This window comes from Cololabis saira, chromosome 1 (genome assembly GCF_033807715.1).
Source record: "Cololabis saira isolate AMF1-May2022 chromosome 1, fColSai1.1, whole genome shotgun sequence".
In the NCBI taxonomy this organism is placed as follows: Eukaryota; Metazoa; Chordata; class Actinopteri; order Beloniformes; family Belonidae; genus Cololabis; species Cololabis saira.
In genome coordinates, this window is record NC_084587.1 from 1,905,071 (window position 1) to 1,931,942 (window position 26,872).

Sequence of the window (26,872 nt, forward strand, 5' to 3'; positions counted from 1 at the left end):
GGAATAACTTTATTAACTATCTTGACTGGAAAAAGATTTGGTCGTTACCTGCAAAATACTTAATCACTAATAAAATGAAAGAAGTATCTTTTAAAATAATTCACAGAGTCTACCCATGTAAATTTTTTCTTCAACCCTTCAAAAAAGACATAGTCTTTTGTTGTTTCTGTGAAGGATCAATGAAGATGTTTTTCATTTATTTTGGAGTTGCCCTTTCACTACAACATTATGGGACATTATCTGTAACTTGATTTGTGTTTGTGTTGAACCACATTTCTCCCTTTGCTTTGAACATGAATGAATGAATGAATGAATGAATGAATGAATGAATGAATGAATGAATGAATGAATGAATGAATGAATGAATGAATGAATGAATGAATGAATGAATGAATGAATGAATGAATGAATCTTTATTTCGGCTTGTACACACTTTTTTAAAAAACAAGATGAAAAGGTAAAATAAACATTTCTTTTGCCGAAAAGGTGTAGCTGAAGCCGTAGCTTATAGTGCCTACGCTTTTTATCTTATGATCAGCTTAAATATGAGACATTAGCTTTTACTCCGTGGAAACAAACAATACATAAAGAAGACAAAAATAAGTAAGACAAAATATAAAATTGACGTTTCACATTCTAGAATGTTTTTGATAATATTCTTTATAATTATAGTGTTTTATATTTATTTACAGTATTTTCTTTAACATTTCCTTAAACTTGAAGATAGAACTGCACATTTTAAGTTTGTTGTCACAACTATTCCATATTTATCTTGCCTTAACTGATGTCCATCTCTTTTTAATATTAGTTCTTACTGTCGTCGTCTCTAACATGAGTTTCCCCCTCAGGTCAGAGCGGTTTCTTTTATTTGGAACAGGTCAAACATGTATTGTTTGGCTTCATTGACTATCCATCTGTTAAAAAAAAACAATTTTAAATCATTAATCTTATTATACTATTGGCAAAATTGTTTATTCACAAATCCCGTTATATTAATCAAAAGCCTCTTTTTTGTATTTTTGAAAATGAGGTTAAACAATATATTAGAACCATTAGTCTCTCCACCAATGCAAAGGCCATCAAGACCTTGAGTTTGTGTCTTTTTTTTTAATATACAGGACTGTCTCAGAAAATTAGAATATTGTTATTTTCTGTAATGCAATTACAAAAACAAAAATGTTATATATTCTGGATTCATTACAAATCAACTGAAATATTGCAAGCCTTTTATTATTTTAATATTGCTGATCATGGCTTACAGCTTATGAAAACTCAAATATCCTATCTGAAAAAATTTGAATATTCTGAGAATCTTAATCTTAAACTGTAATCCATGATCTATCTCTGTTATTTGACAATTTTCACCTGTTTCAAGTAAATTTTCACTTGAAATAAGTAGAAAAATCTGCCAGTGGGACAAGATTTATCTTCTTATTACAAGCAAAAAAATCTTGTTCAACTGGCAGATTTTTCTACTTATTTCAAGTGAAAATTTACTTGAAACAGGTGAAAATTGTTGTTTTTTCCAGTGATGAGTCTTGTTTTAAGTGTAATGAAGAAAGAAAACTCAAATATCCTATCTCAAAAAATTAGAATATTCTGGGAATCTTAATCTTAAACTGTAAACCATAATCAGCAATATTAAAATAATAAAAGGCTTGCAATATTTCAGTTGTTCTGAGACAGTCCTGTATTTCTGTAGTTCATGGTGTCCTGATTTTCCGCATGCTGAGTGTGTGTCGCCCCCTGGTGGTGGATTGTGCTGTTTGCAGTTTGTCTTTCAATAAAAATAAAAAAAATAGTCAGGCACCGGGAAACAGCCAGTGCGCATGCGCGGCAGCAGTATGGCGGTGCAGGTGGAGCTGGGTTGTTGTGAGAGTTTTCCGTCTCACCTGAGTCCGCTGGACGTCCTGCTGGTGAACCCGCCCCCGGGCTCGGGCTTCCTCCGGGACCCGGACCCGCCCACGGTGCTGTTCGTCCCGCAGGAGGAGCCTGGGCCCCGGCGGGGGCTCCGGGACCGGGGGCTCCAGCACCGGGGGCTGCTGCTGCGGGTGCACCGGGCCAGCGAGGAGGAGGCGGCGGGGACCGGAGCCGGGACCCCGGGGGTCCGGCTGCTGGCCAGCCGTCTCCTCCTGCAGCAGCTCCGCCTGCCCCCCGGGACCCCCGGCACCGCCAGGGCCCTGGCCCCCGTCCCCCTGGACCGGGTGGTGCTGGGGGCCCGCGGCCCGCGGACCCTCCGCTGGGCCGCGGGCCCGCGGTTCCGGGCCGGGCTGCTGCAGCTCTGCGGCCCGGGACGGTGCGTGCTGGGCCGGCAGGGGGAACCGCTGGGGCTGGGGCTGCCCCCGGATCTGGTACTGGGGGACGATCTAGTACAGGTAATAATTAATAATAATTATTAATAATAATATAATAATACTGGGGGAGGATCTAGTACTGATAATAATTAATAATAATAATTAATAATAATAATAATAATAATAATAATACTAGAACCGCTGGGGCTGCCCCCGGACCCGGTGCTGGGGGACAATCTAGTGCTGGTGAGATATTATTATTATTATTATTATTATTATTATTATTATTATTATTATTATTATTATTATTAATACTGCAGCTGGGGGAGGACCGGGGACAGATTATAATAATAATAATAATAATACTTTTTCATTTGTAAAGCACTTTTCATAAAATAATCTCAAAGTGCTACAGAAACCAGCAAACAAAATAAACAAAAAGGAATAAAATCAAGACACATAAAAAACAAGAAGTAAAAGCATAAAAGCACAGAGACAATAGAAACATATATATGGATGAACTTTAGAGAATCAGGGTGTTTGTCCTGGTGTGTGCAGGTGCAGCAGCAGCTGATGGAGCTGGTTCTGCTGGACTGCAGCCCCGTCTCCCAGGGCCAGATCACCCCCAGCACCTCCGTGGTTCTGACGGACCACTGGGACCCGCCGGCCCCCCCAGGGGGTCCGGGGCCCCGCCCGCCCCCCCGGCTCTGCGTGTCGGACTTCGCCCACTACGCCGACGGCCTGGGCGGCGGCGGCGGCTGCTCCCTGCTGGACAGCAGCCGGCTGCTGGGATCCGGGTTCCCCGCCGCGCTGCAGGCGCTGGAGTGCCGGCTGGAGGTCAGTTAGTTATTTAGTTAATCTTTATTTCAGTAAATTATAATCAGTACTGGAGTTGAGGGGGGATGAGGGGGGGTGGCATCCCCCCCTGAAATAAAAACGGTCCAAATCATCCCCCCTGAAATAAAAACGGTCCAAATCATCCCCCCCGAAATAAAAAATGGTCCAAATCATCCCCCCCTGAAATAAAAACGGTCCAAATCATCCCCCCCTGAAATAAAAACGGTCCAAATCATCCCCCCTGTAAAACTGCCATCCCTCCTTTCCATCCCTTATGTCATTTCATCAATGAATGTGGTTTTACTGCTATTTCAACATTTAGAGTCATCACCAGAAAAATAACACCAGAAAAATAACTTATTTGACCATTTTCACCTGTTTCAAGTCAATTTTCACTTGAAATAAGTAGAAAAATCTGCCAGTGGGACAAGATTTATCTTCTCATTACAAGCAAAAAAATCTTGTTCCACTGGCAGATTTTTCTACTTATTTTAAGTGAAAATTTACTTGAAACAGGTGAAAATTGTTGTTTTTTCCAGTGATGAGTCTTGTTTTAAGTGTAATGAAGAAAAAAACTCAAATATCCTATCTCAAAAAATTAGAATATTCTGGGAATCTTAAGCTGTAAATCATAATCAGCGATATTAAAATAATAAAAGCCTTGCAATATTTCAGTTGATTTGTAATGAATCCAGAATGTATGACATTTTAGTATTTGTAATTGCATTACAGAAAATAAAATACTTTATCACAATATTCTAATTTTCTGAGACAGTCCTGTAATGAGTTCCACAGTTTTACTCCTAAATCAGATAAACATCTGCCCTTTGTATTTATTCTCACTGTTATCTTAAATGTTGCTGTATGGAGGTCCGGGTGGCGTCGTCACGGTGCTGGTGCAGCGTGGACGGTGAGGTGGTGGACGTGGACGGCTGCGTGTTCCTCAGCAAGACGCTGCTGCTGCGGCTCGGCCTGTTCAACGGGGAGTGGGTGACGGTGTGGCGGCCGGGCCCGGGGGGATCGGGGCCCGGACCAGGACCAGGACCAGGACCAGGACCCGGGCCCTCCAGGGCCTGCAGGGAGCGGCTGGTGTCCGTGGTGGTCGTGGATCCCACCACGAGTCCTGATCTCCACGACGATGTGGGTTTGGTGTCGCCGACTCTGTGGTTCAACATGACGGACGGAGAGACGGTTCCGGGGAACGGCTGCACGCTGAGGATGAAGGTCCGAACACCAACACGACGAACACACAACCGCACCGCCACTAACCTCTAAATGATTAAACATAAAAACGGCTTAAACGTAGACAGATGTACGGTGCTACCCGTCCAGAACTGCTACTTCGTGGTTCTGCGCTCGCGCACATAGGCCTGTGTTGAAAAAATAAATTTTCCGATTCTAAATCGATTCTCATATTAATTCCTGAAAATCGATTCATATGTCTAAAGATCGATTTAAATTTTTTTTTTTTGTTTTTTTATTTAATTTATTTATTTTAATTTATTATTTTTTCATCATTACATTACAACGTTTGGTATTTTTTTGTTTATGCCCAAAAAAGGAATGTTTTGTTGGACACCAGAATAACTGGTGCCATGTTTTTGTCTTTAAATATGTTTAAAGTAGGAATGCCCCGATACCGATACTGGTATCGGTATCAAGGCCGATATTGCTCTCATATACTCGTACTCGTACTCGCAAAAATCCTCCGATACCACGCACCGATACTTCATTGTTGTTGTAGTTACTGGTTAGCGCCGCTAGGGGGAGATGTTGAGCCGCCCCGCGGCTCCCCGGGTCAGTCTGCAGCTGGCTGAGCAGCAGCCGCCGAGCCGCCGCTGCTCAGCCAGCTGTTCCTGATTCAGTAAATTCTATCTTCCTTAATTATACAAACTGGACGGTTGAGTATTCACTTACTCACAGGGAACTTTATTAAACACTCCACGTAACTCACAGTACAACATAAACAATCCCATTGTTACATTCCGGTTAGCTGTTAGCCGCGTTAGCCGGTTAGCCGCGCCGACAGCCTGCAGTCTGTCTTGCTTCTGTCGTCGTCCCTTATTTTGAAATATGTCCACCCTGCTGACATCCCGCTGCATTAATTGTCGCTATCTTGACTGAAACGGCACTGCCAGTCTCACCCATGTATCACTCTCTTCTCATCACCACGCACCACGCCGCCTAGCGGCTAACCGGACTGTAAGAATGGGACTGTAATGGGATTGTTTATGGTCTTCTTCTTCTCTGTTTTATTGGCGGATGGCAACCAACTTTAAGGAGCATATCGCCACCTACTGTACAAGAGTGTGTAACATCATTTCATTTAGCCTGTTTTTTAAACTCTATTTGATTGTTTATGTTGTTTCACACGGACGGCTTCAGGTGAAGCACCGCACATGCTCAGTTGATGTTCCTGCGATGAGACTAATGCGTGGAGGAAAGCCCAGTCGGCTGAGTTTTGTTTAAAATTGAATTTCTGTTGCAAATAAAACCTGTCTTCCAATTCATTGCATTTTTAGCCTAGTTATTTTTGTGGTAGAAGTATCGGATCGGTACTCGGTATCGACAAGTACCCAAATTAAAATACAAGTACTTGGTGTGAAAAAAATCCCTAGTTTAAAGGTATGAAAACAGTAAAGTTTTCAGTTATAATTGCATAAATTGTCCATATTTCATTACTTTATATACCGTCTTGGGGTTATATTTACATAAATGTTAAAAACCAAATTCTCATAAATGGGGGAAAAAACTAAAAGTGATTTCCTCCGTCTCTGTTTCCTCCTGGATCTGTTTGGTAATTCTACACGATGTTTCTGTTTCAGTTCTATCAGCATTCTGGGAGCTGATTGGTCCTTACAGCATCATTAGCTGCAATACTTGCCGTTTAATCTCAATATAATACTAGTATTAATATGTTGCAGAACTACAGTCATATAATTCATGCAACAGCTGAAAAACTGTTTTAATAACACTAACCCAAATTAATATCGGAATCAAATCGAAATCGATTCTTCTTCTTGATAATCGATTCTGAATCTTTAGAATCAAATCAATTCTTGACATGTGACTGGATCCCAGCCCTGGATGAAACAGATGTATTTGTATTTCCTCAGAGGTGGAATCCGTCTCCTCCGGCCTCGGCGGCCCGGCGGTCCGACAGCTCCTGCCGCTCGGCGTCTCCGTCCTGGGCCGGCGAGCTGCAGCTGCAGCCGGTCGTCTCTCCGGGCCAGAGCAGCCTCGGTCGCTATGACGACCTGCTGACGGAGCACTTCTCCACCCCCAGGTCAGTGACACCGACCTGGTGCAGGCAGGACCCGCAGACAGGAGCCGCGCTACGACCAGAACTGGAGATGAGGGGGGATGAGGGGGGACGGCATCCCCCCCTGAAATAAAAATGGTCCAAATCATCCCCCCCTGAAATAAAAACGGTCCAAATCATCCCCCCTGAAATAAAAACGGTCCAAATCATCCCCCCCTGAAATAAAAATGGTCCAAATCATCCCCCCCTGAAATAAAAACGGTCCAAATCATCCCCCCTGAAATAAAAACGGTCCAAATCATCCCCCCTGAAATAAAAACGGTCCAAATCATCCCCCCTGAAATAAAAACGGTCCAAATCATCCCCCCCTGAAATAAAAACGGTCCAAATCATCCCCCCCTGAAATAAAAACGGTCCAAATCATCCAGGAAAATCTGCCAGTGGGACAAGATTTATCTTCTCATTACAAGCAAAAAATCTTGTTCCACTGGCAGATTTTTCTACTTATTTCAAGTGAAAATCTACTGTAATTTTTATACAGAAAATAATTACAGTACATCTGAAACAAATGATTATAACAATATATTCAAGAGAAAAAGCCTGTTATTTTGCCTCATTCAGATCTTCATCTGGAAGTTTGCATCATAACTTCTCCTCACCTGCCGATCTTCCACCCACTTTTCTCCAGATTGTTGCTACGTTTCTCCACTTTCTGTTATCTCTTCTCTTATTTTCTTCTCTTTCCTTTCTTATATTATTTTTTATTTTTCTTCTTCGTGACAGGGAGTTTAGTTCAGCACTAGCTTTAAAGATATCTGGCTCCATCTAGCGTTGTGATGGTATAACGTCTAGACCCCGATTGGAAGACGACGCCCACTTTTTCAGTCTGATTTCAATGCAGAAAACACGTCTTATATTCAGGCCAATACAGTACCTGAAACAGGTGAAAATTGTTGTTTTTTCCAGTGATGAGTCTTGTTTTAAGTGTAATGAGATTTATTTTAGTAAAATGAGACATTTTAACTAGAAATAAGACAAATATTCTTGTTAAGATTGTGAGTTTTTGCAGTGATCCATGTTACTTATCCTGTGAAGGACAGAGTCATATTGATAAGTTCAGAAAAGTGTTTTTTATTGTTGTGTTTTGATGTATTTGATGTAAGCCCAGTGGATATTTAAAGCTTACAGAAGGCTGCATTTAACTGCTGCTATGTCATTCCTGCAGTATTTCTGCAGCTGTTTTGGTCACTGCTATTATTTGTAATATATTATATTATTTGTAATCAGCACAAATTATCTGTCCCCATATGATAAAATCCACCATCCCCCCTGATTTATTTTCTCCCTGTTCCAGACTGGTTTCCCAGGGAGACGTCCTGGCGGTTCCAGCCGGGAACCATCCGGACCTGCTGGAGAACGGAACAGACGGAGTCCACAGGTACCACCAGGTTCTGGTCCGCTTCAGCTCGGTACCGAGTTCAGTACCGAGTCGTAGGGCAGAGTTGCTGATGCTGTAACTCCTTCTGTCAGGTGTCCGGTGCTGTTCTTCAGAGTGCAGGAGGTGCGTTCTTCATCATCATCTTCATCATCATCATCATCATCGTCTTCATCAGCAGCTCCTCACCTGGCCGACAGGATCCACACCTCCCTCTACCTGGTAAACCCTTTTCACTTTCCTCCATATTTAAAAGAACTCATGATTCCATAGAACTCTCCATACTCAGACATATGAATTTTCCTTTTTTCTTTGTTTCTAGAATTTTAAAAGAGGTTGGTAAAAGATCATTTTATTTTAAAGCTCCATCAGATTGGAATAATCTTCCTCTTTTTGTTGTTGGCATTATATTCTCATCTTAAAACAAATTGCCTATGTTTTTAATTTATTTATGTATTTTTTTGTCCTTTTTTCTATTTATTTATTTTTATTTATTTTTTTTTTCTTTTCTCTCTGTTATGTTATATTTATCTCATTGTTCCGGTTATTCAATTAGTCTTCTTTGTAACTAGACTAATGTGTGTAGGGGTTGTGTGTGGAAGGGTGTGTTTTATGTCATGTATGTCTGTACTGTAATGTGATATATTGTAATGTTGTATGTTTTATGAAACCCCCTTGAAAATGAGATGTTACATCTCAAGGGGCTAAACTTTAATACATTCTAAATTCTAAATTCTTGACCTCCGACCTCGGCTCCTTCAGCATTATCTGTGTGAAAACTAACCGTCTGCAGAAGTCGGGCTGCATTAGTCCGTACGGCTAAACTCTGATTGGTCCATGATTTAATTTCATGGGGAGGAAAGTACCAAGTTCTGAAGGGGGGATCCAGACCTTCTCTCTGTCTGTCCCTCCCTCCCTCTCTTTCTCTACTTTTATCTCTCTGTCTCTCTCTCGCTCTTTTTCCTTCTCTATCTATCGTTTTCTCTGTCTCTATGTCTGTCTCTCATATCGGTGCTAGCTGCTAGTTGGTGTCACCGCAGGAATAATTAATAATTATATATATATATATATATATATATATATATATATATATATATATATATATATATATATTAATAATAATAATTAATAATAATCCCGGTGTCTCTGTCCTGCAGGGATCGTCCACCAACAGTTTCGTCCCCTACGGCTCCGTGGAGGAACCGTCTCTGTGGAGCAGCTCGTCCCCACCGGGCCTGAGCAGAACCGTGGAGCTGATCAGCAGCAGCATCCTGCCCCACCTGAAACACAGGTAACACGGTCCTGCACAGATAAGCACCTGCCACACCTGCAGCACAGGTAACACGGTCCTGCAGCTCAAGGACAACAACCTTGGTGGAGCTGTTTACCGCTACTGACTGCTGGTCGTAGATCATTTGAGTCTTGCTCATCAACAGTCGACATGAACGCAGAGAGAAGAATTAAGCTTCCTCTGTCGGTCTCAACCCTCCAGTTTGTCCTTCAGACCACGGCTGGGGTTTGTGTTGGTGTTTCAAAACGACGAAATGTAGGGTGATGACATCACTACCGAAGGCCAGGATCCTTCTGGATCATTCTGGATCCTTCTGGACAGAGGCAGAAACCACAACGGTCCGCTGCTTGGGGCCGAAGTGTCAGAAACACTGATGGTTTAAATGTTGTGTAAAAGGGTCTGACGTAGGGCTGAACGATTTATTGCATTTGCGATATCGCGATGTGATAAAACGAGATTTTCTAATCGCAAAGGCTGTGATATGACCAGATCACGTGATCTAGTCACGTTGCCGGCAGCGAAAAAAAGTCAAAAGTGCCACGTGTCCGCCTGTAACCTAAATCTACCGTGGCCTCAGTGTTAGGGCTCGGCCAGGCGGGGCTTTATAAATGTATTAAATATATGAGCGCGGAGTCGTGGCGAGGAGCCGGGCGCGCACCGGCGGACAGTGGAGTCGCGCTGTGAAGCCTGATTTATGGTTCCGCGTTAAATCGACGCAGAACCTACGGCGTAGGTTACGCCGCGACGCGACCGTACGTTGCACGTACCGCGTCCCCTACAGCGTAGGCTCTGCGTTGGTGTAACGCGGAACCATATGTCAGGCTTAAACAACACCTGCAGCTCGCCAGCTCATCAGGAGGAGAGGTTAAACAGCGGAGCTGCCAGTTGTTCATTGCTGGTTGGTTTTGTTAACTCTGAGCTTTGTTGGTTTGTTTGTTAGTTTGCTGGTGGTTTTTTTTTCTCTCTGTGATTTTTGAGTAATTTGTGAAAAAGTTCTGAGTTTCCTGTGAGGAAGGTTTTTTTGTTTCCTGTGGGAGTTTTTCTGTGTTTTTCTATTAAACTACGCCTCGTTTTGGCTAAAGTTTAACCCGGTTTGGTGTCGTGTGATTGGGTTCAGAGAACGACCCGTAACACTCGTGTACAGACGTGTGTAGACGTGTTAAAGAGGGAAAGACACAGATCTGTTTTCTTTATTGTTGTAATCTGTGCTTTAAATAAATCTGACATTGTTTATTATAAAACAGACTGATTTATTGCTTGTGTAGTTGAAAAATACATGAGAACAGGACCTTGAAAAAAATTATCGCATATTAAATCACAATCGCAATATTGAGGAAAAAAATCGCAACTAGATTATTTTCAAAAATCGTTCAGCCCTAGTCTGACGTGTAGAAAGGGATGATGGGAGATCCAGTCATGTGATCCCTGACATCATCCTCGTCTCCTCCAGCGCTGCTCTGTCCGGCGCCACCGTCCTCCTGCACGGCCCGGCGGGCAGCGGGAAGACGACGGCGGTGGGGGCGGCGAGCCGGCGGCTGAACCTGCACCTGCTGAAGGTGGACTGCGTGACGCTCTGCGCCGACACGCCGGCGGCCGCCGAGGCCAAGCTGGCCCTGGTGTTCCAGCGGGCCGAGGCCCTGCAGCCCTGCCTGCTGCTGCTCAGGAACCTGCAGGTGCTGCTCCGGGGCCGGGGGCCCAACGACGACGGCCGGGTCACGGCCGCGCTCAGCCGGCTGCTCAGCAGTGCCCCCTCCAGGTCAGTGGACACCTCACACCCCCTTAGGGCAGGGGGGGGGACACAACATGTTTTAGAGCCGTATTGGACCAAAAACACACAAAACAAATACAGGACTGTCTCAGAAAATTTGAATATTGTGATAAAGTCCTTTATTTTCTGTAATTCAAAAATGTCATACATTCTGGATTCATTACAAATCAACTGAAATATTACAAGCCTTTTATTATTTTAATATTGCTGATCATGGCTTACAGTTTAAGAAAACTCAAATATCCTATCTCAAAAAATTAGAATATTCTGGGAATCTTAATCTTAAACTGTAAACCATAATCAGCAATATTAAAATAATAAAAGGCTTGCAATATTTCAGTTGATTTGTAATGAGCCCAGAATGTATGACATTTTAGTTTTTTTAATTGCATTACAGAAAATAAAGATATATCATTTGATCTACAACTGCACCATCTTCTGGGCAAATGCTGCAATTGCAGAGGTTTTTCTCATGACAAAAGCCGGACGTGCTCGTCCCGCCCCAACACAGGTCTCATTCGCTATGAGGGGACAGGAAGCTCCTGATTGGCTGGATGACCTGTCAATCAAAGGAGAGCGAATGCTGCATTTTAGCATCGCACTCTCCCGTCTGAAAACGTGGAAAAAAGGAGGAAAATCAGATAAAAGAGGGGAAAAAAAGACAAAGAAAATAGGAAAAAAGGAGCAAAACAAGATGAGAAAAAGAGGAAAAAATAGGAAAAAGAGAGAAGAAAAAGATGAAGAAAAGAGAAAGAAAGGAGGTAAAAAAGGAGGAAAACAAGATGAAAAGAGGGGAAAAAATGATAAAAAGAGAAAGAAAAGAGGAAAATAAGATGAAAAAAGATGTGCAGGACGGAGGAGTTACTGAGTGTAAACAAATAACAACATGTGCTTCTCCGACCACGGTGGAGATGAAGAGGCTGTTTGTGGATATTTACTGGTATAATAATGTATTTTGGACTAAATACTTTACTGGATAGAATCTAATATACCTTTGGTTTGTACAAGATTTGTACGATTTGTAAATGACCTGGTTTTGTAAATTTTGGAGTGAGTGTGCACCGGATATGGGCTGGAGGGGGCGAGGGCTGGAGGGGGCGAGGGCTGGAGGGGGCGAGGGCTGGAGGGGGCGAGGGCTGGAGGGGGCGAGGGGGCGAGGGCGAGGGCTGGAGGGGGCGAGGGCTGGAGGGGGCGCCGGCTGGAGGGGGCGACGGCTGGAGGGGGCGACGGCTGGAGGGGGCGAGGGCTGGAGGGGGCGAGGGCTGGAGGGGGCGAGGGCTGAGGGGGCGAGGGCTGGCGAGGGCTGGAGGGGGCGAGGGCTGGCGAGGGCTGGAGGGGGCGAGGGCTGGCGAGGGCTGGAGGGGGCGAGGGCTGGAGGGGGCGAGGGCTGGAGGGGGCTGGAGGGGGCGAGGGCTGGAGGGGGCTGGAGGGGGCTGGAGGGGGCGAGGGCTGGAGGGGGCTGGAGGGGGCGAGGGCTGGAGGGGGCTGGAGGGGGCGAGGGCGAGGGCTGGAGGGGGCGAGGGCTGGAGGGGGCGAGGGCTGAGGGGGCGAGGGCTGGAGGGGGCGAGGGCTGGAGGGGGCGAGGGCTGAGGGGGCGAGGGCTGGAGGGGGCGAGGGCTGGAGGGGGCGAGGGCTGAGGGGGCGAGGGCTGAGGGGGCGAGGGCTGAGGGGGCGAGGGCTGGAGGGGGCGAGGGCTGGAGGGGGCGAGGGCTGGAGGGGGCGAGGGCTGGAGGGGGCGAGGGCTGAGGGGGCGAGGGCTGAGGGGGCGAGGGCTGAGGGGGCGAGGGCTGGAGGGGGCGAGGGCTGGAGGGGGCGAGGGCTGGAGGGGGCGAGGGCTGAGGGGGCGAGGGCTGGAGGGGGCGAGGGCTGAGGGGGCGAGGGCGAAGACTGGGCTCCGCATCAGAACGGGTTAACGAAGCGCTTCAGAGGAAATGTAACGTGTCTGTCCCAGCGTGGTGGTGTCCTCTGTCTGGAAAACAGGAAGAAAACAAGAGGAAAAAAGAGGAAAAAGAGAGGAAAACAAGAGGAAAAAAGGAGGAAAACAAGATAAAAAAAAGATGAAAAAATAGAAAGAAAAGAGGAAAACAAGATGAAAAAAAAGAGGAAAGGGAGGAAAACAAGATAAAGAAAGAAAAAAAGACCTGAGGAAATGTAACGTGTGTTTGTCCCAGCGTGAGAAAGAAAAGAGGGAAAAAGAGGAAAAAAGAAGAAAACAAGACGAAAAAGGAAAGAGGGAAAAAAAGAGGAAGAAATAGGAAAAAGAGTAAATAAAGAGGAAAAAAGGAAAACAAGATAAAAAAGTGGGGAAAAAAGATGAAAAAAAGACCTGAGTTAGTGTCTCTGTCTCTCTGTCCCAGCGTGGCCGTGGTGTCCTCCGTCCTCACACCTGAGTTACTAACGTGTCTCTGTCCCAGCGTGGCGGTGGTGTCCTCCGTCCTCACACCTGAGTTACTAACGTGTCTCTGTCTCTGTCCCAGTGTGGCCGTGGTGTCCTCCGTCCTCAGACCTGCAGACCTGAGTTACTAACGTGTCTCTGTCTGTCCCAGCGTGGCCGTGGTGTCCTCCGTCCTCAGACCTGCAGACCTGTCCCCCGGCGTGGTGGCGTTGTTCGTCCACCAGGTGGAGCTGCAGGCTCCCACGGAGCAGCAGAGACGGGACATGCTGACGAGTCTGAGCCGAGACGTCCAGCTGGGGACAGACGTGGACCTGGACAGACTCGCCAACGTCACCGCCGTACGTCAACATTCACTAATGTGTCTTTAGTGGACAGATGTTTAGGACAGGGGTGGCCAACCCTGGTCCTCCTGCATGTTTTACATGTTTCCTGCTTCAGCACACCGTGATAAAAGTACCTGTGTCATCAACAGAACTGTGCAGACCTTGGTGACAAGTTAATTAGGACCTTTAATTAGAATCAGGGGTGTTGAAGCAAGGTAAAATCTAAAACATGCAGGAGTGTGGCTCTCAAGGACCAGGGTTGGCCACCCCTGCTTTAGGAGATTAAAGGAGATTAACTCGCCTTTGACTTCTTTGATGAGTCTTCATTTGATTTGATTAGATTAGATTTTTCATTGGTCTCCGTGTCGTCCTCTCAGGGTTTGGTGTTGGGAGATCTGGTGGTTCTTCTGGCCGAGGCTGGAAGAGCTGCCTGCAGGAGACTGACCCCCGTCTGGTGAGACCCAGGAGAAATAAAGTGACATTTACCGTATTATCATGACCATTCGGCGCACCGTTTGGAAAGGCGCACCCTCGGTTTTGTGTGTCATTTTTGGATTTAAAACACACATACGGCGCACCCACTGAAAAGGCGCAGTCTACAGACACGGAGCTGCACACACCCGCGCCGCAAAACACACACACCTGCTGCAGAACACACACACAAGTGTGCTTATTTAAAAATAGAGCGGGAGCAAAACTTAGTTTGATTGTATTTTATTTCAGTTTTTACATTAATCAAACCCTTCAAAGTCTTCATCCTCTGTTTCTGCATTAAAGAGCTCCGCTAATTCAGCTGTGCCAGTCCCAATTTCCTCGCTGTCAGAGTCACTTTCTGTGCCGTGCAGCCCTTGGAAATGCCGGCTTTTGCAAAAGCCCGAGCAACAGTCCCAGCAGACACGTTAGCCCACACATGATGTGTGAAAAAAACCACCGAGTCGCCGCACATAGACCTGTCTCAGCCACTCGATCATCCCTTTATCCATCCAGCCCTTTTCATTCGCCTTTATAATGACTCCGGCTGGAAAAGTCTCTTTGGCAAAGTTTTTCTTTTAAAAATCACCATAGTTTCTGTCCATCAGCGTGGCAGGCAAGCACAACAGTAAATGACGACTTTTCATACCCCGTTGTGCGGATCTCCGCCGCGCTGGTCCCCGTCCTCTCCGCCGCGTTATTCAGGGGGGTGTCGTCCATGTTGGTGATGTGTCTGGGCTGGATGTGTTTGTCGGTGATGTGTCGGCTGCAGAATGAGCAGAAGCTCTCCATCTTTTCCATATAATCCGCCGGGCGCTGCTGCTGCTGCGCTGGCACCATGAAGCGAAAGCACCAGGAAGGACCTCCATGAAAATGTTAAATTTTCATTTCTTCCACCAGCGCTACTGCTTTCAGTTGAATGAAACGCTAAAACGCTCTTTCCACCCGCTCTGTGCTTCACACCCCCTGCCCCCCTTCCCCCTTTATGGTCTCTATCACGTCTCTATCACGTCTCTATCACGTCTCTATCGCGTCTCTATCGCGTCTCTATCGCGTCTCTATCGCGTCTCTATCGCGTCTCTATCGCGTCTCTATCGCGTCTCTATCGCGTCTCTATCGCGTCTCTATCGCGTCTCTATCGCGTCTCTATCGCGTCTCTATCGCGTCTCTATCGCGTCTCTATCGCGTCTCTATCGCGTCTCTATCGCGTCTCTATCGCGTCTCTATCGCGTCTCTATCGCGTCTCTATCACGTCCGCAACTCACGGGGGCTTCACACGCCCCCTTCTCCCTTTACCGTTCTCATGGTGGCCGTCCACCTTATATTACCGTAATACAGATAATAGAAACGGCGCACCGTTTCATTGGGCGCGCGGCACATTTAAAAAAAAATAAAAATTTATGTGGGCCAAATGGTCGCAAAAATACGGTATTACATTATTATTATTATTTTAAGTGACCATGTTATTACATTTCCTAGAGAATAAAAAAGTTGCAAGTGCATTTTATAATAATCTTCTCAAAATGCAATAACTTATTACATAATGTGGCAAAATTTATTACAAAATGAAATGACAAAGTTATTAGATTTTGGACGTTTATTACAAAATGCACCGTTATTATAAAATGCGGCTCAGCAGACCCTGACCGATGCTTTGTGTCTCTGCAGCGCCGGCCGGTCCCAGCAGGACATTTGCTGCAGCGGCGTCTCCGTCCAGAACCAGGACTTCAGCTCAGCCCTGGAGACTCTGCAGGACAACCAGTCCCAGTCTGTGGGGGCCCCCAAGGTGAGAGACCCAGTCCTCCCAGTCCTCCCAGTCCTCCCAGTCCTCCCAGTCCTCCCAGTCCTCCCAGTCCCCCCAGTCCTCCCAGTCCAGTCCTCCCAGTCCCCCCAGTCCTCCCAGTCCTCCCAGTCCCCCCAGTCCCCCCAGTCCCCCCAGTCCTCCCAGTCCTCCCAGTCCTCCCAGTCCTCCCAGTCCCCCCAGTCCTCCCAGTCCTCCCAGTCCTCCCAGTCCTCCCAGTCCTCCCAGTCCTCCCAGTCCAGTCCTCCCAGTCCTCCCAGTCCTCCCAGTCCTCCCAGTCCCCCCAGTCCTCCCAGTCCCCCCAGTCCCCCCAGTCCCCCCAGTCCTCCCAGTCCTCCCAGTCCTCCCAGTCCTCCCAGTCCCCCCAGTCCTCCCAGTCCCCCCAGTCCTCCCAGTCCTCCCAGTCCTCCCAGTCCCCCCAGTCCTCCCAGTCCTCCCAGTCCTCCCAGTCCCCCCAGTCCTCCCAGTCCCCCCAGTCCAGTCCTCCCAGTCCTCCCAGTCCTCCCAGTCCTCCCAGTCCAGTCCTCCCAGTCCTCCCAGTCCTCCCAGTCCTCCCAGTCCTCCCAGTCCTCCCAGTCCCCCCAGTCCCCCCAGTCCTCCCAGTCCCCCCAGTCCCCCCAGTCCCCCCAGTCCTCCCAGTCCTCCCAGTCCTCCCAGTCCTCCCAGTCCTCCCAGTCCAGTCCTCCCAGTCCTCCCAGTCCTCCCAGTCCCCCCAGTCCTCCCAGTCCTCCCAGTCCTCCCAGTCCTCCCAGTCCAGTCCTCCCAGTCCTCCCAGTCCCCCCAGTCCTCCCAGTCCTCCCAGTCCTCCCAGTCCTCCCAGTCCAGTCCTCCCAGTCCTCCCAGTCCTCCCAGTCCTCCCAGTCCCCCCAGTCCCCCCAGTCCTCCCAGTCCTCCCAGTCCCCCCAGTCCCCCCAGTCCCCCCAGTCCTCCCAGTCCTCCCAGTCCTCCCAGTCCCCCCAGTCCCCCCAGTCCCCCCAGTCCTCCCAGTCCTCCCAGTCCCCCCAGTCCCCCCAGTCCTCCCAGTCCTCCCAGTCCTCCCAGTCCCCCCAGTCCCCCCAGTCCCCCCAGTCCTCCCAGTCCTCCCAGTCCTCCCAGTCCTCCCAGTCCTCCCAGTCCTCCCAGTCCCAGGCCGTGGGGGCCCCCAAGGTGAACCTAACCCCAACACAGAGAGACGAGAGAAAGTTTCTGGCGTCGGCTGTTTGACTCTCAGACCAGGCTGAATATTTCACAGGCAAACGGATAAACAATGCCTTTCAGATTTCTTAGTCGTTCCAAGTTATAACCAGTACTGGACTTGAGGGGGGATGAGGGGGGACGGTATCCCCCCCTGAAATAAAAACGGTAAAAATCATCCCCCCTGAAATAAACGACTATTTGAATAGTCGACTAGTCAACGATTAGTCTGAAACGATTAGTCGACTAATCGGATAATTAGTAATTTTTTTTAAAATTTAGTATGAGGTTGCTTTAATTATGTTGCAAATGATAATAAACACCTGTGAGGAACCAGAGCGGCCTCCCCACGTACAAGGGGACAAGGCAAAACTGGACCTGGGTGATGAGGTGTAAAAAAAACCTTGCAGAGCGTAGAATGCCAAAGAAATAAGGCTTTTTATTCCATGTAAAAAATACACATACAGGCGGAGGGCAAAATCAGTATTCCAAAAAAAAAAAAAAAAGGCACAATGGGGCATAGCCTCTCCACAAGCTTCCTCCATTCAGCAGACCCCTTTCTGGTATGCAGCTGCAGTTTATAAACCCAGGCAGGGTGGAGAGGTTGATTGGACACAGGTGTGCCACAATCAGCAGAACCAGGCACACCTGTGTGCTGCTCCCCCACAGACCACGCCCAATCCTCCACTCTGACACACACATTAAAAAAAAGTCCGGTGATGGTGAGAAGGGGAGGGGTTGCTCACTTTCTCACACACCAGAAAGATGGCACTAGAGCCCTGATTTTCTTCATCCTGCTATAACAGGACTGTTTCCTTCATCCTGCTCCCGCCCGCATCTGCAAAACTCTGAGAATTCATGCTGCACAATAATAGAGACAGAGACACATTGATTTAGTGTCTTCTCCCGTCCCGCAAGAGAAATGTCTGATTTAATGTTAACATGATCATTGTGGAGTTTGATGGATGATTGACAGTTCATAGACACCTGACTGAAAGTTAGATGCAGATCCATCATTGTCATCGCACAAGCCTTTTCACCTTTCATACACACATCAATTATGATTGAGGTTATAGCAACGAGAGTAGCTGTGAGTGGCTCAAATAATACTAATAAATAACATGAAATAAACAAAGTTAACAAATGAAACGAAATAATTTAACAAATGAAAATAGGCTTAATATCTTACCAAGGTGAGTTCGTTTCGGTCAGCACTCCGACGTGTTCTCTTTTCAAATTCATTACCGACGTGCTCCCCTGAAAAGAAACGTTGGCTTTGCAAACCTTGCAAGTATCTTTTTATTCTCCGTATCAAGGTTAAAATGCTCCCAAACTTTTGAAGTTTTATTACCTACAGCTGTTGAGACGCTATCGTGCTGCACGACTCTCAGCAGAGATTGTATTGACAATGGAATTCATTGTCGACAATTTTGATCCTGGTCTGATCAGATTCCCAGCGTGCGCTGGGACGACATCGGGGGTCTGCAGCAGGTGAAGAGGGAGATCCTGGACACGGTGCAGCTGCCGCTGCAGAGACCGGACCTGCTGGCTCTGGGTCTGAACCGGACCGGACTGCTGCTCTACGGACCGCCCGGGACCGGCAAGACCCTGCTGGCCAAAGCCGTGGCCACCGAGTGCAGCATGACCTTCCTCAGGTAGGAAACGTTCAGCTAATGGAGGTTCTGTCTCATCACCTTCAGTTCCCCGACTGCTCACCGTCGTGTCTCTGTGTTTCAGCGTCAAAGGTCCCGAGCTCATCAACATGTACGTGGGTCAGAGTGAAGAAAACATCAGAGAAGGTTTGACTTGTTCCTCTTTTCATTTAAAAACAAACATCAAGATCTTTAAGATCATCACACAGTCCAAAATAAAGCCGCATTAGCAGGAAATGTTCAGTTAATGTAAGACCACAGCTCAGATAGATGTTAGAACATCCTGAGAATGATTATTCTGAAGTGGCTTCACGATAATCCATTACAAACTTACAAGAGGAACCTACAAGCCTCGTTTTAGTCTTGGAAAAAAGACAGAAACAATAAAAATCCAACTTCAAATATGTGTCCAGAAGCGTTAGGACCAGCTCTGTGTCCTAGTACACTGTAAAATACAGAACTAATTGGTGATCTGCTGCAGCTGTGGTAGTTAATCCCTGTTAGCATCGTTCCCTGAACCGCTGCGCCGCATGTAAAGCTAGGTATAAAAAAATAAACATTTATTAAAGTTGAAGTTATTGATGAGATACGTGCACAATAATACAGTATTTGTAATTGGTAAAAGATGAATGACTTTACGTTACATAAAAAAACTTTTGTTTTGTTTTGAGGGTCCAAAAGAAGTTTGAAGTGACACGATTTATATTGAAACAAGATTGAAGGCAAGTTGCAGCTCAGAGAGCAGTGAGTCGTCTGCATAAAGTGTTTTATACCAACTTTATTCTATTCAGGATTGTGGGAAAAATCTGCATTATAAGTATTTTAATCAAGTTTATTAATATTCAGTGTAAAATGAAGAGTTCCCAGAATCAAACCCTGAGGAACTCCTGAGGTTAACCAAGGTGGATAAGCCTGATTCCTTCTCCCTGAAGACGCTGAGATCTGTGTTAACATGTATAATAAGTCTGTTCAGAATGATACATTAATGTTTTTAGTGATATACAACTTTGACTTTATGATATATTTGTTCTGAGATGTAGTTTATTATTTAAGATGTGAGTAGCGACGTCTGGACTGATGTGGATGTTGTGGACAGTTTTCCGCAGAGCGCGCTCAGCATCTCCCTGCGTCGTCTTCTTCGATGAGCTGGACTCTCTGGCCCCCAGTAGGGGGCGCAGCGGGGACTCCGGGGGGGTGATGGACAGGTGAGTTTACCTGGGGGGGGGGACAGGTGAGTTTACCTGGGGGGGTGGACAGGTGAGTTTACCTGGGGGGGGCGTGGTGGACAATAAAATTGTACTTCAACATTAATCTCGACATTTCGACTTTTTTGTCGAAGTGCATAATGAAAAAAAAATCTTACTCCTCTAAAATATTATTTTTATTTTTCTCCCGTCTGGCCCTGATACTCTTCCGTAGTTATGTTTAGTACTGTATTATTAGGGCCCGAGCACAGTGCGAAGGCCCTATAGTATCTGTAGGAATTTTTATTCTTCTTTCTTTCTTCTGACGAAAGGAGGGCCTTTTTTTCCCCTAAACGTGCCCCAAAAGTCACCAAATTTTGCATGCAAGCCAGGCCTGGCGATAAATTTGATATTTAATAGTTTGCATTAATGGGCGTGGCCTAACGGCTCAACAGCGCCCCCTAGAAAACTTTGTGCCTCAAGCCCCACAATACGGTTGTATCATGTCACAACTTAAAGAAAAGTCTCTTGGCGCCATGGCCCAAACCGAACAGGAAGTCGGCCATTTTGAATTAATCGTGTAATTTTGGCGCAATTTATGCCATTTCTTCGGCTGTTAATACGGCCCGAACCGTAACGTGCACCCAGGTGTGTTATACATCAAAATGTGCGTCTCCATCCTCCGACACCACGCATTACTTTTCTCTTTCAAAAGTGTTACCGTGGCGACGCTAGACGGCAAAAAGCGCGCCCCCCCTTCATCTGATTGGTCCATATTTGATAGTTCCCCAAAAGTCACCAAATTTATCACCAAGCCAGGCCTGGTGATAAATTTGATATTTCATGGTTTGCATGAATGGGCGTGGCCTAACGGCTCAACAGCGCCCCCTAGAATACTTTTATCTGCCATAACTTTTGAATGGTTTGACATAAAGACTCGTGGGTGGTGTCATGGGACTTAGTATTGAGTGCTTGACCTTCATTGGCCTGAATTAGCCCCGCCCCTTCTTCTGATTGGTTGATATTTGATAGTTCCTATTTTCTGCCATAACTTTTAAATGGTATGACATAGAGAGTCGTGGCTGGTTTCATCCACTAAATGTCCTGAAGAATCTACATGCAAGTCATACAAGCTTCCACTGCAGCCTGAACGTGCACAAGGGTGCGAGGGCCCGTTCATCGCTGCTTGCGGCTTTAATTTTGAAATGTTGTTGGAGCCCAGGTAGAATAGCTGCAGCTAACGGGGATCCTGATGAAACAGTGAAACTAAGAGTGCGTCTCTCCTCAGAGTGGTGTCTCAGCTGCTGGCAGAGCTCGACACACTGCAGTCGTCCGCCGGGGTTTTCGTGGTCGGAGCCACGAACCGGCCGGACCTGCTGGACCCGTCGCTGCTCCGGCCCGGCAGGTAACGTGTCCTGGGCTGTTCCTCTGGGTTTCTCTTCACCGTCGGTAGTAAAGCTGAGCTTCAGCAGAGCTTCAGCAGAGGTTAAATGTTCTGAACGTCTCTGGTCTCCGCAGGTTTGATAAGCTGGTTTACGTCGGGATCAACGAGGACCGAGAATCTCAGCTGCAGGTTCTGCAGGCCGTTCTGAGGAAGTAAGAGACTGGATGGATGGATGGATGGAGGGATGGATGGAAACTAGACCATCAAATCTGAGGGTTGGAGGGAGGGATGGATGGATGATGGAGAGGGATGGAGGGATGGACGGATGGATGGATGGATGGATGGATGGATGAATCTCAGCTGCAGGTTCTGCAGGCAGTTCTGAGGAAGTAAGAGACTCACCTGGATGAAACTAGACCATTAAATCTGAGGGAGGGATGGATGGATGATGGATGGATGGCTCCAGGTTAGTTTGGGAGTAAAGTGACTAACGTTGTCTCCAGGTTAGTTTGGGAGTAACCTGACTAACGTTGGCTCCAGGTTAGTTTGGGACTAACCTGACTAACGTTGGCTCCAGGTTAGTTTGGGAGTAAAGTGACTAACGTTGGCTCCAGGTTAGTTTGGGAGTAAAGTGACTAACGTTGGCTCCAGGTTAGTTTGGGAGTAAAGTGACTAACGTTGGCTCCAGGTTAGTTTGGGAGTAAAGTGACTAACGTTGGCTCCAGGTTAGTTTGGGGGTAAAGTGAGTAACGTTGGCTCCAGGTTAGTTCGGGGGTAAAGTGACTAACGTTGGCTCCAGGTTAGTTTGGGAGTAAAGTGACTAACGTTGGCTCCAGGTTAGTTTGGAAGTGAGTAACGTTGGCTCCAGGTTAGTTTGGGAGTGAAGTGAGTAACGTTGGCTCCAGGTTAGTTTGGGAGTAAAGTGACTAACGTTGGCTCCAGGTTAGTTTGGCAGTAAAGTGACTAACGTTGGCTCCAGGTTAGTTTGGGAGTAAAGTGACTAACGTTGGCTCCAGGTTAGTTTGGGAGTAAAGTGACTAACGTTGGCTCCAGGTTAGTTTGGGAGTAAAGTGACTAACGTTGGCTCCAGGTTAGTTTGGGAGTAAAGTGACTAACGTTGTCTCCAGGTTAGTTTGGGAGTAAAGTGACTAACGTTGGCTCCAGGTTAGTTTGGAAGTAAAGTGACTAACGTTGGCTCCAGGTTAGTTTGGGAGTAAAGTGACTAACGTTGGCTCCAGGTTAGTTTGGGAGTAAAGTGACTAACGTTGGCTCCAGGTCAGTTTGGAAGTAAAGTGACTAACGTTGGCTCCAGGTTAGTTTGGGAGTGACTAACGTTGGCTCCAGGTTAGTTTGGGAGTGACTAACGTTGTCTCCAGGTTAGTTTGGGAGTAAAGTGACTAACGTTGTCTCTAGGTTAGTTTGGGACTGACTAACGTTGTCTCCAGGTTAGTTTGGGACTGACTAACGTTGTCTCCAGGTTAGTTTGGGAGTAAAGTGACTAACGTTGTCTCCAGGTTAGTTTGGGAGTGACTAACGTTGGCTCCAGGTTAGTTTGGGAGTGACTAACGTTGTCTCCAGGTTAGTTTGGGAGTAAAGTGACTAACGTTGGCTCCAGGTTAGTTTGGGAGTAAAGAGACTAACGTTGGCTCCAGGTTAGTTAGGCAGTAAAGTGACTAACGTTGGCTCCAGGTTAGTTTGGAAGTAAAGTGACTAACGTTGGCTCCAGGTTAGTTTGGGAGTAAAGTGACTTAACGTTGGCTCCAGGTTAGTTTGGGAGTGAAGTGACTAACGTTGGCTCCAGGTTAGTTTGGGAGTGACTAACGTTGGCTCTAGGTTAGTTTGGGAGTAAAGTGACTAACGTTGGCTCCAAGTTAGTTTGGGAGTAAAGTGACTAACGTTGGCTCCAGGTTAGTTTGGGAGTAAAGTGACTAACGTTGGCTCCAGGTTAGTTTGGGAGTGACTAACGTTGGCTCTAGGTTAGTTTGGGAGTAAAGTGACTAACGTTGGCTCCAAGTTAGTTTGGGAGTAAAGTGACTAACGTTGGCTCCAAGTTAGTTTGGGAGTAAAGTGACTAACGTTGGCTCCAGGTTAGTTTGGGAGTAAAGTGACTAACGTTGGCTCCAGGTTAGTTTGGAAGTAAAGTGACTAACGTTGGCTCCAGGTTAGTTTGGGAGTAAAGTGACTTAACGTTGGCTCCAGGTTAGTTTGGGAGTGAAGTGACTAACGTTGGCTCCAGGTTAGTTTGGGAGTGACTAACGTTGGCTCTAGGTTAGTTTGGGAGTAAAGTGACTAACGTTGGCTCCAAGTTAGTTTGGGAGTAAAGTGACTAACGTTGGCTCCAGGTTAGTTTGGGAGTAAAGTGACTAACGTTGGCTCCAGGTTAGTTTGGGAGTAAAGTGACTAACGTTGGCTCCAGGTTAGCTTGGGAGTAAAGTGACTAACGTTGGCTCTAGGTTAGTTTGGGAGTAAAGTGACTAACGTTGGCTCCAAGTTAGTTTGGGAGTAAAGTGACTAACGTTGGCTCCAAGTTAGTTTGGGAGTAAAGTGACTAACGTTGGCTCCAGGTTAGTTTGGGAGTAAAGTGACTAACGTTGGCTCCAGGTTAGTTTGGGAGTGACTAACGTTGGCTCCAGGTTAGTTTGGGAGTAAAGTGACTAACGTTGGCTCCAGGTTAGTTTGGGAGTAAAGTGACTAACGTTGGCTCCAGGTTAGTTTGGGAGTAAAGTGACTAACGTTGTCTCCAGGTTAGTTTGGGAGTAAAGTGACTAACGTTGGCTCCAGGTTAGTTTGGGAGTAAAGTGACTAACGTTGGCTCCAGGTTAGTTTGGGAGTAAAGTGACTAACGTTGGCTCCAGGTTAGTTTGGGAGTAAAGTGACTAACGTTGGCTCCAGGTTAGTTTGGGAGTAAAGTGTCTAACGTTGTCTCCAGGTTAGTTTGGGAGTGAAGTGACTAACGTTGGCTCCAGGTTAGTTTGGGAGTAAAGTGACTAACGTTGTCTCCAGGTTAGTTTGGGAGTGACTAACGTTGGCTCCAGGTTAGTTTGGGAGTGACTAACGTTGTCTCCAGGTTAGTTTGGGAGTAAAGTGACTAACGTTGGCTCCAGGTTAGTTTGGGAGTAAAGTGACTAACGTTGGCTCCAGGTTAGTTTGGGAGTGAAGTGACTAACGTTGGCTCCAGGTTAGTTTGGGAGTAAAGTGACTAACGTTGGCTCCAGGTTAGTTTGGGAGTAAAGTGACTAACGTTGGCTCCAGGTTAGTTTGGGAGTAAAGTGTCTAACGTTGTCTCCAGGTTAGTTTGGGAGTGAAGTGACTAACGTTGGCTCCAGGTTAGTTTGGGAGTAAAGTGACTAACGTTGTCTCCAGGTTAGTTTGGGAGTGACTAACGTTGTCTCCAGGTTAGTTTGGGAGTAAAGTGACTAACGTTGGCTCCAGGTTAGTTTGGCAGTAAACTGACTAACGTTGGCTCCAGGTTAGTTTGGGAGTAAAGTGACTAACGTTGGCTCCAGGTTAGTTTGGGAGTAAAGTGACTAACGTTGACTCCAGGTTAGTTTGGGAGTAAAGTGACTAACGTTGGCTCCAGGTTAGTTTGGGAGTGACTAACGTTGTCTCCAGGTTAGTTTGGGAGTAAAGTGACTAACGTTGTCTCCAGGTTAGTTTGGGAGTAAAGTGACTAACGTTGGCTCCAGGTTAGTTTGGCAGTAAAGTGACTAACGTTGGCTCCAGGTTAGTTTGGAAGTAAAGTGACTAACGTTGTCTCCAGGTTAGTTTGGGACAGACTAACGTTGGCTCCAGGTTAGTTTGGGAGTGAAGTGACTAACGTTGGCTCCAGGTTAGTTTGGGAGTGACTAACGTTGGCTCTAGGTTAGTTTGGGAGTAAAGTGACTAACGTTGGCTCCAAGTTAGTTTGGGAGTAAAGTGACTAACGTTGGCTCCAGGTTAGTTTGGGAGTAAAGTGACTAACGTTGGCTCCAGGTTAGTTTGGGAGTAAAGTGACTAACGTTGTCTCCAGGTTAGTTTGGGAGTAAAGTGACTAACGTTGGCTCCAGGTTAGTTTGGGAGTAAAGTGACTTAACGTTGGCTCCAGGTTAGTTTGGGAGTAAAGTGACTAACGTTGGCTCCAGGTTAGTTTGGGAGTAAAGTGACTAACGTTGGCTCCAGGTTAGTTTGGGGGTAAAGTGACTAATGTTGGCTCCAGGTTAGTTTGGGAGTAAAGTGACTAACGTTGGCTCCAGGTTAGTTTGGGAGTGAAGTGACTAACGTTGGCTCCAGGTTAGTTTGGGAGTAAAGTGACTAACGTTGGCTCCAGGTTAGTTTGGGAGTAAAGTGACTTAACGTTGGCTCCAGGTTAGTTTGGGAGTAAAGTGACTAACGTTGGCTCCAGGTTAGTTTGGGAGTAAAGTGACTAACGTTGGCTCCAGGTTAGTTTGGGAGTAAAGTGACTAACGTTGGCTCCAGGTTAGTTTGGCAGTGAACTGACACTAACGTTGTCTCCAGGTTCCAGCTGGACGCGGCGGTGAACCCGCAGCAGGTGGTGGACCGCTGCCCCCCCCACATGACCGGAGCCGACCTGTACGCCCTCGTCTCCGACGCCATGACGGCCGCCATCAAGCGGAAGGTCGGCCTCATCAACGACGGTAAGAACACGACGGATCTCAGGGGCGACGCACACGCGTTCTCCAGTACGGGGCGCTAGGGCGCCGCCGCCATCAAATCAAGAGAAGAAGAATAATAAACATGCTGTAAGATGCATAAAATTATTAAAAGAAGGTGTTATTTCAGTCTGTGGGTAAGGAAGAGTATTAGGGCCAGGCAGGAGAAAAATAAAAATAATATTTTAGAGGAAGATTTTTTCTTTCATTATGCACTTCGAGAAAAAAGTCGAAATGTCGAGAAAAAAGTCTAATTACAAAACATCATGTAACCGTGGCCGTTCTGATCCTCAGGTCTGGATTCGGAGGAAACCCCCCTCCTCCTCGCCGCCGAGGACTTCACCGCGGCGCTGGATCATTTCAAGCCGTCCGTGTCGGACCAGGAGCTGCTGCGGTACCAGAACATTCAGCAGAAACTCGCCGCCAAGTAGACGAGGACTCACCGGAGTCACTGGAGTCACCGGAGTCACCGGAGTCACCGGAGTCACCGGAGTCACCGGAGTCACCGGAGTCACCGGAGTCTCCGGAGTCTCCGGAGTCACCGGAGTCACCGGACACACCGGACACACCGGAGTCACCGGACACGCCGGAGTCTCCGGAGTCACCGGAGTCACCGGACACACCGGACACACCGGAGTCACCGGACGATGAAGGGAAAATGAAGCTCAGAGTTACAGATGTGTAAATGATTTAAAAATACATTAATTTATGAATGTAATTTAATACAAAGTAATTTAGTAATTTAGTTGTTGGGTCTTTTTTTCTTTTCTGACGGAAAAGCCGAATCAGTCGTTGACATAAATAAACAGAAACCCGTAAATGAATAAATACTGTGTGCAGAATGACACCCTGGTATCCAGGTAACCGTGGTAACCGTCCTTTGCGTCTTCAGGTCCACTTGAAATGTTGACTACTATATTTCAATGTTAGAATTTAGCGATAGCTTGAAACTA

At 46.8% G+C, this 26,872-nt stretch overlaps 1 protein-coding gene across 1 annotated transcript; it reads left to right on the top strand.

The window, feature by feature from the left end:
• Positions 1–1,836: 1,836 nt before the first annotated feature.
• pex6 (peroxisomal biogenesis factor 6) lies at positions 1,837–26,441 on the top strand. Its single transcript, XM_061728998.1, has 18 exons — positions 1,837–2,375; positions 2,853–3,131; positions 4,002–4,355; positions 6,248–6,417; positions 7,748–7,831; positions 7,924–8,050; positions 8,986–9,119; positions 10,570–10,875; positions 13,434–13,620; positions 13,983–14,059; positions 15,745–15,862; positions 18,500–18,705; positions 18,788–18,849; positions 19,799–19,907; positions 21,175–21,291; positions 21,405–21,482; positions 25,765–25,904; positions 26,214–26,441. The coding sequence occupies exons 1-18, from the start codon at positions 1,845–1,847 to the stop codon at positions 26,348–26,350; spliced, it is 3,216 nt and encodes a 1,071-aa protein (XP_061584982.1). The 5' UTR covers positions 1,837–1,844; the 3' UTR covers positions 26,351–26,441.
• Positions 26,442–26,872: the final 431 nt, after the last annotated feature.